This window comes from Myodes glareolus, chromosome 8, assembly GCF_982192425.1.
Source record: "Myodes glareolus chromosome 8, mMyoGla1.1, whole genome shotgun sequence".
Taxonomy (NCBI): domain Eukaryota; kingdom Metazoa; phylum Chordata; class Mammalia; order Rodentia; family Cricetidae; genus Myodes; species Myodes glareolus.
Window position 1 is genome coordinate 72,587,947 of NC_142033.1, and position 16,080 is coordinate 72,604,026.

The 16,080-nt window shown below is 47.4% G+C and overlaps 1 protein-coding gene across 6 annotated transcripts in view; it reads right to left on the reverse strand.

Annotated features, from left to right (window-relative positions):
- Nucleotides 1-10,703: 10,703 nt before the first annotated feature.
- The window catches only part of Uvssa (UV stimulated scaffold protein A), a 42,692-nt gene continuing 37,315 nt past the window's right edge, over nucleotides 10,704-16,080 (reverse strand). For 5 of the 6 annotated variants that reach the window (XM_048414899.3, XM_085692055.2, XM_048414894.3 and 2 more), the window contains 2 exons: nucleotides 15,154-15,328; nucleotides 10,704-14,401 (listed from right to left, as the gene is read on the reverse strand). In XM_048414899.3, the coding sequence (XP_048270856.3) occupies nucleotides 14,308-14,401; nucleotides 15,154-15,328 (269 nt within the window). In that variant the 3' untranslated portion in view covers nucleotides 10,704-14,307. Of the gene's footprint in view, nucleotides 14,402-15,153; nucleotides 15,329-15,368; nucleotides 15,772-16,080 lie in introns of those variants that run through there. The other variant, XM_087909119.1, reaches the window with a different exon arrangement.

Below are 16,080 nucleotides of genomic sequence, written 5' to 3' on the forward strand. Positions count from 1 at the left end.
CTGGCGCCTCAGGATGCTGATCGCGCCTTCCTGTCCGCTTGGGTTCTTACCTGTCTCTGTGCCTCCTTGAGCGGGGACTTCAGAGCACTGAGCTCTGGTTTTCCTGTCAGTTTTAGTGTCCCATGGCCAGCCCTCCCTCTAGTAGCTTATACCCTGGTACTCCTTCTCTATCTTCGGGCTCGCCTTGGGAGCTGGTGAAACATGGAACCCTTTCCCGGCTCTCTCCCTCTCTCCCTCTCGGTTGGTGAGGCCCTTGCTCCTCTTCCTGCAATGCGGCACTGCTGGGCTCCAAACGGAGTGCTCCATCCTGTTGCTCTTCGTCCACACCCAGCCCCACCATCTCTCTCGAGCAGGCTACTTGTGGATGGGAAAGACAGCCCACCAGCTTCCCTGGGCTCCGAGGGTTTGGGTTGAACTACCTGCCAGAAAGTGTCATAGTTAGACTGGAAGCCCAATGACGTGTTATGGTGTGTCACTCTTCGGCATACTTAACGTTTGTGTAAATGTGTATTTCATGGTCTCTGTGCACCAAACGCAGTGAGCCCGGCGTGGGCGGGGGGGTGGGGTGGTGGCCCTAAGCAGTGGCTGCACACACCTCAAAGCATATCCTGAACCACCTATGGCTGTGGTGGCAGCTTGTTTCAGCTCCGGAAGATTTTGCAGATCTAGTAGGGGTGGAGGGTCAGGCAGGCAGCTGTCTTCAGGTCTGGGCCAGGGTCTCTGACTCACCTTGGAAGGAACAAGCTGTGCTCCGCTGTGGTGCTTGACTTCGTACCCTTCAGGCATCCTCCAGCCCGTAGTCTGTCCCCACCCAAGCACAGTGAGCTCTTCGAGGACTCTTGGCTAGTCAGCTACCTTTGGGGGTCAGGTTGATAGTGAGCTGCAGTGTCTAGCACTGGTGGTGACTCCTTGTAATTGACTTCTTAGTCAGCAGGAGTCAAAGGGCAGGTCAGAGCAGTGCATCTGGCAGTTGGCAGGGGCAGAAAGTCTGCCTGCCAGTTGAAGATAGCCCCAAGACCCGTGCTTCTAGCTTCCCCCACTCACCAGCAGAGACCCGGTGCCCAACTCTAGCAAGCTCACTTTTCATTTCCCAGATCTTCCAGGCCTGGAATTTTCTGTCCTGACCCTAAGTGGGCAGCAGGCTGGACAATAATTGTATTCCTGGTGGTCAGGAAGTGAGAGCCCTCCATGAAGTGAGATAAATCTCACTGTGACAGGTGACAGGTTGGGGACATTCCTGACCTTGTTGCTGGGGAATGGGCCTTTGAGACACAGCTGGCAAGGAAGCCATAAAAGGCTTCAGAAGACTCTTGGCATCAAAACAGGTAACAGCAGGCCCAGCCAGAAGCCACTCTGCCTGAATAGAGAGGTCATGCCAGGGGGCTGCCCATTCAGCCCTCCTCAGCTCAGGGGCATCTCTCACATGCCAACACATGCAGAATCCTAGCCCCCCAGCAGGGTGCTGTGGAACATGAGAAGGGGTGGGGGTGGCCTCTCTGCAAGCTCCCTCTGTGTTGGTGCTCAGGGTCCCTGTGCAGGAGAGGGGAAGCAGCTGCCAGATGACCCTGGAAAAAGACCCAAGGTCCCCTTCCTTATGTCAGCCTTGCTGTGAGCTCAGCTGGGAATGCTGAGACAATCCAGAACCCGGAGCTCTCCTGGGGAGATGACAAGGTAGGGCAGGTAGCTGCATCCCTGGTGCCCAGGTGTTCTTGCATATGATAATGCATTTTGGCTGGATTGACTCTTCTCACCTGCCAAGGCTCAGTCCCAAATAGGACTGCTTACACTCATGGACCCTCCGACATTCACCCCAGGCTTTAGGATCGGGTAGAGAGTATGAGTCAGGGGCCATGAAGCTGCAAAGCAGTGGGCTCACAACACATAGCTCTCCTCCTGTTCCTCTCAGGGTTCACTGCTGGCTCCTCACTGGTGTATGGTCACATGCCATGACACGGAGTAGAGGCTACTTCCTGGCATTTCCTGGGTCCCTGTAGTCATTCTTGCTTGTCTCTTACTGTGTATGGAGCACTTAGCCTGTGATAGGATATTGTACAACAAAACATTTTCTGGGGAGACACAGTGTATCTTCTCACCCCAAATAGAGATCTCACAACAGATGGAATTACAAATACCGCCAAAGCCCAATGTGGTGAGTCAATCAGTTTTATTGGGGTTCCTTATAGGAGTGTGGATGATGGGGTTATTTACAGGAGCAGAAATGACTCAAAGACAGCTGCATCATCAAGGCCCACCCAGCATCAATGGCAGCTCACAAAGCTGGGAACCTGGAGCACACTGCACAGTTGAGGTTGGAGAGTGTCCTTCCCAGGCCCCTCAGTTGGTTTAAACCTCTTCCAGGATTGGTCTCCACAGCTTTGCTTTTCCTGGTCTCTTGGCAGCTCAGCTATTCAGAGAGGGACTCTGGCTGGTCGGGAAGGGCTTAGTGAATCTGGTCAATTTCAGGATTTTCCTGAAGTTGAGTTGTTTACCTTCCTGTGTAAATAGCTTCCTGCAGAATGGAATATTTCTGTATGGAGAACACTGTTACACATCACAACTGGGTCCAGAGGGCCAGAGGCTGCTGCTCCCAGGCAGAGCTAGAAGGAATCTGCTGGGCCTGCCTAGTTCTGGCCTCAGCTGGCTTTCTCAATACACATCTGGCAGCTGGTGAGGTTTTGGGTGCAAATTCTGCTGAGCCCTCCAATTGGACCTACAACTCTGCTTTGGCAAGACCTGGGTGGGCACATCGGGATTTTTAGTTCTTAGTCCAGGCCTTGGGTGCTCCGTTAGACTATAGACCAGTTGGTCTTGCTGGCCTTTACTACACCCCTTTGTATTTGTGGTTGAGAAGCTGTCCTGACCCCAGGGCAGGAAGTCTACCTTCTAGGACTTAGAACTAGCTCTGGTCTGGACATCCCTTCTATATAGAATCTGTCCATTAATTTCTTTTCTTTAGACTGAGTCTTATTATATAGCCCAGGGTATTCTCAAACTCAAGAGTGGACATTCATGCTTCGGTCATCAAAGTGTTAAGAATACAGGCGCTCCTGCCCTTAGCCCCCAGCTGCCTGTCAGTCATGTGTGGTAGTTTCTTGTCAATAGGAAGACAAGGCTGAAGGCAAAGCCGGAATAGGGAGGGGCCTTCATCCACACCCAGGCCCCCTTCTCTGTCCCCAACCTGCTGTGTGAGAACTACTGAACCCAGACACTGAGGAAGATCCCAGCGAGACCACACAAACTGCTGCCCCCCCCCCACAATCCTGCCTGTGCTCCATGGCCCCTTGATTGGGTGTGGGTCAAGACTGGGTGTGTTAGCCTCTGAGAGAAAACTCAAATGAAAAGAATGTGAAAACAGACTTTATTTTCTCATGAAAGAATTGTGTCCATGACGGTCCTAGGCAGATATAGCACCTTCACAGAGCCCTATGAAGCCCAGCTCTGCCCAGCTCTGCGGCAACATCTTTGGGCTGGGCCCTAATCCTCACAAACGCAGGTGTGCTCTGGCCACCATGCCCTTATTCTGGGCAGCAAACATCAAGCAAGGAAGGATACCACTTCATTATTAAACACTTTCCCAGAAACCCAGGCTGCTTTTGCCTCATTGGTTAGAGCTCAGCCATGTGGCCACAGAGGGAGGCTGGGAAATGGGGTCTTTTCCCGGGTCAGGCCCAATAGAGACAGATGGGGGTTTCCTGCTCCCACTCTGGTCCCAGGCCAGACCTGCATGACAGGCATGGCTGCCTTGACCTTCCTTTTCGCTCCTATGGCTCCTCTTGTCTTGTTCACCATCTGTGTTCACTGTCCCCACTATTAGCACTTCTTCCTCTCTTTCCCCGCATGGTAGGTATCTCTGTGTTAGCTGTTCCTCTTCTGTGGTCTTGCTAAGGGAGACTATAGCCTCATCCAGACCCCACTCAAGGTGTCCCCAGAGACCAGTGGCCTTCACTGCCCATCTCAGGTCCACCTTGTACCACAACCCTCAGCCCCAGAAATGTTCAGGCTCCACCACCTTCTCCAACTATGTCACCTGGAGCCTAGCTCTGCCTGATGCCCAACGGAACCTGACAGCCTGCCAGTGGCTTCAATGGCCTGGTGCCATCCCCTTCATGTCTTCCTTGGTGCTTGAGTGCCTCCTTATGCCAGAATCATTTTGCTGGCTGTGACCAGGGCCTATGGTGAGCTCCTCAGGTATCCATTCTTGGCCATCAGGGCAGATGGATCAGAGGGACCCTCCCTAGCTCCGGGAGCAAGGATAACATTTGGAGATAGGGAAGCTGGACCCAGCACACAGTAGGGGAGGTAACACCAGGAAAGCAGGGCACAGACCATCCCTATGATGGAAAGGAGCAGCCAGTGAGGGGAGGAAGCAGGATCGAGGCCTGCCCTGCCACCACTAGGTGAGCTCTACACTGTGTCCCACCCCCAGGACAGCCCCTAGCTTCTCACAGTCTCATAGAGGCCCCTCCCCTACAGAACCCTGTCACTTCCCACAAGCACACATCTGGAATGTTTGTGTCCCACAGCCTCCAGGGAGTCCTGCATGGCACCTTGGGCACAGCACTACCTGTACCGATGAGCTCTTTCAGGGACACTGACCACATCCTGGAACAGACTAGTGTCTGGTGCTGATGACCAAGCTCAGCGGGTAGAGTGCTTGCCTAGCAAACATAAGGCTCAGTCTCCAGCACTGCATAACTGGGACATGGAAGTGCATGGCTGTGGTCCTGGGACTCAGGGAATGGAGGCAGGCTGATAAAAGTCCCAGACCATCCTTGACTACAGAGTGAGTTTGAGGCCAGCCTGAAATACATGGGTTCTTGGGTTCTACCCCCAGAACAAACTGGCATTAAGTTCTGCTTCTTAGCCAGGAGCTGCTTGGTGGGATGACTAAATTCTGGCCGAGCTGACACAAGCGGTGTGTGTGTGTGTGTGTGTGTGTGTGTGTGTGTGTGTGTGACAGAGAGAGAGAGAGAGAGAGAGAGAGAGAGAGAGAGAGAGAGAGAGAGAGAGAGAGAGAGATGGGTACCAGATGATTCACGGCAGGTCTCAGTAAGCACACTCCTCTTTCCTTTTGTAGACAAGGTAATGGCTGGAGTCCAGTTTCCTCAGGCTGTGATGTAGCCTGGGAAGATGAAGCCTGTATGTTTGCCTGCTGTTCCACAATCTGGAAACAGATACAATCCTAATTGCAGGCGTCATGTGGCCTCCTTAAGGCCCAGCACCAATCTCTGACAGAAACATCTCAAAACTCTATTTTAGTTTTAAAATTCCTTCTGATACCCATTTTTGTAACAATGTCTGTCTACTCTGCTGCCCCTGTGGCCTAGCCAGTTGGGTCTGGACCAGCTCCAGCACCTTTACAAGTGGCAGCCCTGTGACTGTTTCTAGGATAAGACCTAGTGCTCAGTCTGGCCCTTGAATGCTGGCAACTGTACTCATAGCTCTAATGGACACTGTCTATGGCTCCTGCAGCTGGCTGACTCTGCCCTTCCCAAAAGCCTGCCAGCTAATCCTGCCTCTTCCCCTCCCTGCAGTCCACCCCCAGACCCAGTCTTGAGCAAGTAAAGAAGCTGTTGAATCCTAAGGGCCAGCAGCTGTTGAGTCCAAGGGTCAGCTACTGCCTTTCTTCCAGCTCTGGGCCTTGGACCCAGGTACTCTGACCTCTTCCTCCTGAGTCAGGGGCCTAAACTACAGCAAATACTAGGTGCAGGGTATTGTGGAAGTCCTGGGGGCAGTGCCCAGCTGAGTGGCACTGCCCAGACCCTCACTGTGGCCCCTGCCCTGTTCCCATCCTGCCAGCCACACTGGCATATCTTTCTTATAATAAAGTCAGGGAGATCCACTGAAAAACAGAATACAGAAATCACCAGGATAACCAGTCAGCCCCAAGTCACACCTTACAAACTCTTTTCTCCCATCCCTGATGTTGTAGCTTTACCGCAACAGAAATATACAAGAGCTCTTTGACCTAAAATTGCATCACAAATCTGCATAAGTAAAAAGGCTGCCTGCATCCCACCAGGTAGGCAGTTCAAGTGCCAGACCAGAAACACTGCAACTGGGGCTTGAACACAGTGCAGCTGCTCTCTCAGATCTGAGAATAGGTGTGTGTAGGCAAGCAGTCAGCTATCCAAATTGTAAAAATGGTGTTTTCTAGTTCATACTTTTTAGGCCAGTGATTTAAAGGGGGATATGGATGCACAAAAGTGACAAGAAGAAAACGGGATAATCGTGCTAACCCCTGGCTCAGCAGTTCCACTTCCAGATTAATGTGTACCTGAATGCAGCAATGGGTAAGAGTCGATGAAGACAGCACACCCATCCTCACAACAGTGTGCTGCAGGGAGATCCTTCGAGAAGGTAGAATGAGGATCACTGTTCACAGCAATAACCAACAAACACAAACTTTTCAAAAACACTGACGTTAACAGAGGTTTCTAACAGCCAATCCCCCGGGATGTCTGCTGAAGGACGGTTGAGGAGTAGGAGGTACTTCACTGGCAGAACACACACGCCATGTGCAAGGCCTTAGCACTGCACACACAAATACAACTGCTCCTAGTAGTGTAGACCTGGGATCCCAGTGTTCAAGAGGCTGCGGCAGGGGCCCTTGAGTTCCAGGTCAGCCAGCGGTGTACATACTAAGACCTGTACAAAAACCAAAACCCAGAAAACAGAAGCAAGTTCCTAGCCTAATTCTGCCTGACTTCCATGTGTGCTTGGTCGCCTCTGGTTTGGACGCTCCTACCATCCTCTTCATTATACCCCCAAGCTTGCGCAGAGCATCAGGGAAAGTGTCCCAAGCATAGTTAGTAGCGGAAATCCCACCATGCTACACAGTACACAGCTGCGCAAACAAAACAATTTTACAAGGAGCTAGATGTCAATCACAGGACTGTTCTAAATGAAAAACACTAGAAATTGAATGTTGTGCGTCATCAAAGAAACTCCTACAAGACAAGTCTAATTCAGAGAACAGTAGCTTGTGCTTGGAGACTATGGAACCAAGTGCTTGGTAGGGGTTCTGGATCTTGTGGACTTAGGAAAGAAATAAGTATCTATTTTGTTTACAACCAAAGGAAAGGTTACAAAGAATTAAGTACTCATTTCCACAACACAGAAAGAGAGGAAACAGAAAGCAGCAGGTAAAAGTTCACCCCTATCAGCAACACTGGTGAACGTGAACAGATCGAGAGACTCCTCAGGCTGCAGAACCGAGGGGGGAGATTAAACAGCCTACACTGGGCAGGAAACAGCTACACATACAGGATGAAAGGAGGAAGTGGGAAAGGTGCACCGTAGAAGCAGTCATCCGGAGGAAGAGAGCTGAGTGGCTACACTGTTGCCAGCGGAGGGAGACTTCGGCCAAAGACAAGGGCCCATCCTTTAGGAAGAGATGGCAAGTATAAAAGAGCTTAACACCTGCCCCAAAATACATGAAACTAGAACTATCAGAATGAGGGCAACAGAGACAACAGCTGAAGACTTCAACATCCCTCTTCAAAGAACAGATAAGGGAAGGCTGGCCAGCAACCGGGAGGGGGAAGTCTGCAGGCATCAGAGCCTCCTGAGCAGACAGGACAGAACTCAATAGTGGCTGGTTCCCTGGCAGACAGGTCAGTGTGCTTAAGGATGCCTTGACATCATACAAAGTACAGTCTTAAGTAAGAACAAAAATCACTAACATAAGGGCTGTCTTATGTTTATGAAAATCAAGCAACAAACATCTAATCAACTGAGAAAAGAATAACTGAGAAATGAGAAAGTTCTTGGAAATTTTAAACAAGTTCTGGGTGTGGCGGCATACGCCTTGAATCCCAGTGCTTGAGAGATGGAGGCAGGAGGATGGGGGTTTAAGCTTAGCCTGGGTAAGACCCTGTCTCAAAAACAAAGCAAAAAAATTTTTTTAATTGTTTTTATTGAGCTATATATTTTTCTATGCTCTCTTCACTTCCTCCCCGCTCCCCTTGATCCCCATGCTCCCAATTTACTCAGGAGATCTCGAAACAAAAATTTAAAAGACAAAAACACAACATGAAAAAATTTAAAAGATCAATGTAAAATGCTTAGATCAAAACTTACCTCTATAAATATACCTCTACTAAATAAAAGATTTTTAAATCAATAAGCTAATTGTTTCTAACTTAAGATATATAAAAAGGAACAGAAAATCATGTCCAAAACAATCCAAAAGAAATAATTAAAATCTGAGTGGAAACCTATAAAATGAAAACATGGAAAAATATCATAACATGAAACTAGGCAGTAGTTGTGCACGCCCTTAAACCCAGCACTCAGGAGGAGAGGCCTGCAGATCTCTGAGTTCAAGGCCAGCCTGATCTACTGAGTAAGATCCACCACTACCGTCCAGCTAGTTCAATATATGAGCAGTATATCATACATTGCATCTGTCTGGACAGTCATATGATCAATTTAGTAAATACAGGAAAAGCATTTAGCAGTGAGCAAAAGCATTTTATAAAATTGAACCATTTAATACAAAACTCTCAAGAACACACACAAAAGTTCACTCTATACACAGAGACTAAAACTATACGACTCTCACTGGCCCTGAGGTGTAGTAAATGTCTTTAATCTCAGCACTAGGGACACAAAGGCAGGTGGAGCTCTGGGAGTTTCAGGTCAGCCAGAGCTACATAGTGAGACCCTGTTGCAAAGCAAAGCAAAGCAAAGCAAAGCAAAGCAAAGCAAAGCAAAGCAAAGCAAAGCAAACAAACCAAAAAAAGAAAGAAAGAAAAACAATGACAAAAATCAGCTCTCAGAAAAATGTAGTAAATCTTCGTGGCTTGAAGTTAGGCAGTGGTTTCTTTGAAATGATACCAAAACCACAAGCAACAAAAGAAAAAAATAAAATGACTTCATCAAAATTAAAAAGAAAAAACATGATAAAGAGGATCTACAAAAAATCCACAGCTAATATCACACTCAGTGCATGTGTGGGAGGCCAGGAGCGAGATGGAACTCTCAGTGCTCCTCACATCCACTCAACGCTGGACGGGAGGTGCTGACCAGAGCAATTAGCACAAGAGGGGGAGGGGGAGGGGAGAAAGGGAGGAAGAACGAACTCTGTCTGGAAAGAACATCTCTATTTATGGATACCAGGACTGTGCATAGCGAATTCTAAGGAACACACAGAAATACACATTGCTATTAGAACTAACAGAAAAGCTTCACAAAGTGGCAGGATACACTATCAAAATAAAAAAATCAACTGTACTTCTATACATTAGCAACAAATAATCTAAACACAGAACTTAGAACAATCATATTTATAAAAGCATTCAAGTACTTAGGGATTTTTTTAAAAGAATAAGCAACCTATAAAAAAATCTGTAAAACACTGAAAATAAACAACTCAATTAAACAAAATGCTATCAGAAGTTCATGAATCATAAGTTTTAGTATTAGGAGGTCACAATTTCCCAAAGTGATATCAAATTGAATGAAAATCCCTGTCAAAATTTTACCTCCTGGGAGATAGGCCTCCCTGAAAAACTGATCTAAAATTCACTTGGAAATATATGGACTCAGAAAAGCCAAATCTGGGAACATAAGAGCAGGAATGCTCACACCTATGCAACCCAAACTTTACCATCCATGTAGCTACAGTAGTTAAGGAGCACAGTGCTGTGGCTGTCAGTGGGAGAAGGAACTGGAGCCCAGAAACAAACCACACATCCGTGTTCAGGTCGATGGCTATTTTGTCAGCTTGTCACGAGCTAGAGTCATCAGAGAGGAGGGAGCCTCGATTGAGAAAATGCCTATATAAGATCTGTAGTAGGGTAAGCTTCTATTCCTTAACTAGTGATTGATTGATGGAGGAGAACCCAGCCCAACTGTGGGTGGTGCTATCCCTGGGCTGATGGTCCTAGGTTCTATAAGAAAGCAGGCTGAGCAAGCCAAAAAGCAGCACCCCTTCAAGGCCTCTACAACAGCTCCTGCCTCCAGGCTCCTTCCCTATGAGAGTTCCTGTCCTGACTTCCTTTGATGATGAACTCTGATGCGGAAACTTAAGTTGAACAAACCTTTTCCTCCCCACCTTGCTTTGGCCATGGTGTTTCACCACAGTTAGAGTAACCCTAAGGCAGTGGCCAGTGATTACAATGGCAGCAATCAAAAGATGAGCTAAAGGGAAAGGGTAATCTTCCCACCAAAGGTGCAAGTCCTGAACGCAAACAATGTAGTTGGCGCAGCTCACAGTACACACAAAACTTGACTCAAAATGGGTCAGAACATGACATGTATGAGCTAAAACTATACAATCCTCAAAAGAGAGCCAGGTGTGGTGCCTCACTCCTTTAATCACAGGACCCAGGAGGCAGAGGAAGGCAGAGCTGTTAGGTGGAGACTAGCCTGGTCTACACAGTGAGTTCCAGTACAGCCAGGGCTATGTAGAAAGACTCTGTCTCAAAATGCCAGGCGGTGGTGGCTCTGCCTTAAATCCCAGCACTTGGGAAGCAGAGGCAGGCGGATCTCTGTGAGTTTGAGGCCAACCTGGTCTACAAGAGCTAGTTCCAGGACAAGCTCAAAAGCTACAGAGAAATCCTGTCTCAAATAAATAAATAAATAAATAAATCTCTCAGAAGAACACCTAGGAGTAAATCTCTGTGACTTGAAATTGAGCAATATATATGTTTATATATAAAATATATGTTAGAAAGGATACCAATAGTACAAACGACAAAAATATATAAATAAACTTTATTAAAATGAAAAACTTTAGGGCCAGTGAGATGGTTCAGTGAGTAAAGGCACCTGCTGTTAAGCCTTCCGACCTGATCAATCCCCAGAACCCATATGGTGTAAGAAGAGAATGGACTTTTGAAGGCTGTCTTCTGACCTCCTTATATACGTGTACACACACACACACACACACACACACACACACACACACACACACTGTAATTTAAGGAGATTAAGAACTTGACTTTAAAGGGCACTATCAAGGTGAAAAGATAAGGAGAAAAATATTTGCAAATTATATAGGGATGCAGTGTTTAGAATATCTACAAAAACTCCTACAAGACCACCCAACTGATAATGAGAAGTTATTTGAGCAGATACAAGTGGCCAATAAACACCAATACTGCCATGAGTCATTAGAAAAACAAAAAGCAAAACCGTAAGGTATACTTTTCACTAACATTATATTGCTAACATTAAAAAAGAAAAATGATGGCCGGGCTGTCGTGGTGCACACCTTTAATCCCAGCACTGAGGCAGAGACAGGAGGATCTCTGTGAGTTCAAGGCCAGCCTGGTCTACAAAGTGAGTTCTAGGACAGGCTTCAAAGAAAAATGAAAGGAAAGAAACAAGGAAGGAAGGAAGAAAGAAAAGAAAAATGTGAGGCTAGATACAAGTTGGCTCAGCAGTTAAGAACACTGGCTGTTCTTCCAGAGGTCTCAGATTCAATTCCCAGCACCCACAAACCAGCTAATAACTGTAACTCTAGTTCCAGGGGATTTGATTCCCCTCCTCTAGCCTCTGTAGAACCAGGATAAACATGATGCACACATACATGTAGGTAAAACATCCATCACATAAAAACATTCTTCTAAAAATGTATGCATGGGTGTTTTGCTTGCACACAGGGGCGCCATATACGTGTCCTGTCCACTTCTAGAGTCTCTAACTTAATGGAGAGTGGGTTTGGAGTGCTCCCTTACAGTCCTCTGAACTTCATTGGTATTTGTTGTGAGGTTTCCCTGTTAAACTCTAACTCTATCCATTTAAATCTTATCTTTGCTTCTTTTGGGTAGTTGGGGCAAGGATTTGCTCATAGTTTGTTAAAGAATCAGCTTTAGGATCATTAAATTTTTATATTGTTTTCTTTGGATTTCATTAATTTATGCTGTTTTTTATTATTTATTCCTCTCTATTGGATTTGGGTTCTTGTTTTTCCAAATTGTTGAATTACATCATGAAGGCACTTATTTATGTCTTTTTCTCATTTCTTTTGGGGGGGGGGCATTGAGACAGGGTTTCTCTGTGTAGCCCTGGCTCTCCTGGAACTCACTCTGTAGAGTAGGCTGATCTAGAACTCAGAAATCTGTCTCCCTCTCTCTCCTGAGTACTTGGATTAAAGGCATGTGCCACCACCTCCTGGCCTATGTTATCTATTTTAGAGAAGTATTCATGGCCTGCTTAGTAGAATGTATATTCTTTAGTGTCTGGGTGAAACCTTCTGTACATATTCGTTAGTTCCATTTGATGTATGATATCACTTAATTCTGATGTTCCTGTTTATTTTTTTCATCCAGATGACCTGTCTACTGGACAAAGTGCGGTACTGAAATCACTCACTAATACTGAACTAGAGTAATCTGTGCCTTTAAATTCAATAGTATATTTCTTATGAAATTGGGTATGCCAGAGTTTGGTGCATACAGAACTGTAATGTATTCCTGATCAATTGTCTTCTTGATTAGAATGAAGTGTTTTTCTTAATCTCTTTTGATTAATTTTAGTCTGAAATATATATGTTTTTTGAGACAGGGTTTCTTTGTGTAGCCCTGGCTGTTCCTGGAACTCACCATGTTTACCAGACTGGCCTTGAACTCATGGAGATCCACCTGCCTCTACCTCCTAAGTGCTAGGATTAAAAGCATGTGCCATCACCACCCGGTTATTTTGTCAGATATTAAAACAGCAGTACTAACCTGTCAAGGTGGCACATGGCTTTAATTTCACCACTTGGAAGGCGGAAGCAGGAAGATCTCTGAGTTCAAGGTTCACCTGGTTTATACAGCAGACCCGCTGCTCCTGCTCCCATTCGTTCAGAACACTTTTTCCATCCTTCGCATGAAGGTGAATTTTTTGGGTTTTTTTTTGGACAGGGTTTCTCTGTAGCTTTTGGGCCTGTCCTGGAACTAGCTCTTGTAGACCAGGCTGGTCTCAAACTCGCAGAGATCCACCTGCCTCTGCCTCTGCCTCCCGAGTGCTGGGATTAGAGGCGTGTGCCACCACTGCCCAGCCAGAAGGTGAGTTCTTAATCTAGTCAACTAATCAGCATCTCTTGACTGGAGCCGAAGCTGTTATAGTCACCATTTAAAGTGTTGTTTTGCTTTTTGTGTTCTTCGTCCTATTTTATATTTCAGTAATTACAGCTTCACTTATTTTCTTTCTGTAGTCTCTTAACTATGCGTATTCCTCTCTTCAGTCCAAAGTATTACTTCTAGTATTCTCTGTAAGGCTGGCTTGGTGGACATGAAGTATTAGTATGTATTACAATATGGAAGAACCTTAAAATAAAGGGAAAGAAGCCAGAAACAAAAGGCTCTGGACTCAGTCAGGAGTGGTGGCACATGGCCTTACTCCTTTAATCTCAGTACTCAAGTGGTAGAGGTGGGAGTAAGTACCTCTGTGAGTTTGAGAACAGCCTGGTCTACATCTGAGCTCCAAGAATGTCAGAACTACATGAAGAGACCATATCTCAAACAAAAAACAAAAAACAAAAAGCAAAAACAAAAAGTGACAGACCCCATTATTCTAGAAAACACAAATCCTGAAACAGGGGGCTCAGGGATGGGGTGGGCAGGCAATTCATCCTAGAGGATAAAGTTCTGGGAGCAGATAGTGTCACTGGTTACACATCTGTGCCTGTACTAGGTGAGCTGATATGTGAGTTAGGGTTCAACAGAGCCATTCCACAGAGTTCTGTGCTAAGAGTTGTGCATCTGTATTAAACAGCATGCGCACGAAAGAGTGGGCTTCTAAAGCCATCGTAAGTACATAGCCCTAATGGAGACACACTTATGCCCAAGGCCTGACCTGCAACCAGATGGGATGCCTGCCTTGACCCCTGAACTCCAATGCTGTAGGCTCTGCTGAGGGGCTCCCCGCCTCCAGAAACACTCTCCTTATGAAGTCTGACTGGCCTGTAACTGACTACGTATACTCGGCTAGTTTTTACCTTATGTTGATTCTTCTGCTCTGCCTCCGAAGTGCTAGGATTACAGGTGTACGTCACCTCGTACAGCTTTCTGCTGCTTTTCAAGCAGCCTTTCTAATCCATACTGGCCTAGAACTCAGTCCTGTTTATGCCCCCAAGTGCTGGGATTATAGGTGTGTGCCATATGCATGGTTAGAATTGTTGGAACCATACTCTGGCCTTACCACTAAGCTACATTCCCTGGCTTCCTGAAGAGTGTTTTAATGTATCCTTTTCCATTATTACTTATACACTCATAAAAAACAAATTCTGATATTCTCTATCCTATCTATCTATCCTCCTATCCTAGTAAGCTGAAGGTCAAAGGGGACCACAGCACATTCACCCACACCCTTTCAATTCAGCGCATAATTAAACTGGTTTGCAAACTTCTCATGTTTCTTCTGGTCCATCTGGTTCATGGCAGCAACTACTCTCTGCACGGCTGCCCTGTGGAGAGAGCAGAGTAAGAGACGACTACGGATGTGACAAGGCCCTGGGGACCTGGGTTGACTTGCTTCCAGTGGGCACTAGACGTCTGGAAGGTGGGGCTCACCAGTCTCAGCTACAACCCACCATGGGCCTTGGCTGTGTCTCCCAGCCCTGAAGGCAATTGCAAGAGCACACTTGCTAACCCCAGGCTGACCTCAGAGGGAAGGCATGGTGAACATGGGCTGAGTCCAGGGGCAGGGAACTCAGCAGAAGGAGAAAAAGGAGAAAGCAGGAAGCCCATGCGGCCCAGCCTCCACCCCACCCAAGGCTAACCAAGGAGCTTACTGACTAGTACTGTGATAAAGTATCTGAACCCAGCAGTGTGGGGCTCTATGTTTGTCTTCCCTGAGGTCACTCCTGTAACGTCAGAGCGCAGAGCAGAGTTACCCCTCTTGTGAGCATGGTACTAACCCAGGGCACAGCAAAGCCAGCACTGGCCTTTTAGGACCATTTGGCTGCCACCAGCTCTACTTACACAGAGGTGGCTATGGACTCCTAGGAAGAATACTCAAGGCAGCAGCTGCGGCTCTGTAACCAACCAGCTCTTGGCATGGCCTTTTACTGGTCAGGGCTGGAGGTCACTGTGATGGTTAATTCTGGTTATCACCTTGACTAATACAATCACCAGAAACTCCTGGCAACTCAGGTGGCTCTCCCTCAATGTATCCTAGACCAAAGCCCGAGGCCTTGGGCCAGTGACGAGTTCTTACTTGGCAAAGACTTTCTTCTCCAGGCGGGCCCGGCTGGTGTTGGCACGCTCTCGCAGGTCGGTGAGGTTGGGGTGCTTCTTCTTTTTCCCTTTGCCCTTCTTGCTATACTTGGATGAGCCGAGGTCCACCCCTGTGGCTGCCTCCACATCCTTCATAAACTCAGGGTCCTGCCAACCTGCACAAAACTTGAGGGTTTCAAAAGGTGCCTGGCACCAGCCAGGGCTGACCCTTGTGGGTTTCTTCCTGATGGAGGGTCGCAGCCTGCCTGCTGCATGCCCTGGTACATAGTCTAAGAGGGTCCGTGCTGAGTGACATGGCTACCTTGGGAATAAGAGCCACACAGGGAAATCTCTTTCCTTATTCCCACTGCCCTGCTTCTATTACTTAGTCCCCTAGTATCCCAAGGTTTCCCACACCTTGAACAGGCTGGAAGGATTCAGGCAGGCCCAGCACCAATGGCCACTACTCCTGGCATTCACGACCACTCCAGCAGGACGGTACTCAAGGCCACTGGCCACGGAGTCAGAGTGTCCACAGGCTACTTCCCAAGCTGCAGGTTGGGCCATGGCCAGCCAGGCCAACTGTAATGCTGTCAGACATATTTGCTGGCTACTGGGCCTGTGAAGCAAGGGTATCCAGAGTTGAGGGGAACAGCAGGCTAGAGATGGGTTCTCTGTACACAGGAAATGTGGTTATGGGCCTCAGAGTGCAGAGCAGAGTTACCCCTCCTGTGAGTTGGGCACTACCTGTTATAGCCACAAGGGTCTATGGAAAGCCAAGGGAATTGAACAGCACCCAGTTCATTGAGCAGCCTCATCACTACCCGGCCAGACCCATGGCAAGATCGCTGCTCATGTGCAGGGCTGCTGAGATGGTTGGCCACATAAATAAGCACCAGCCCCCTCTGAGAGTCAGAGCCCGGGGCTC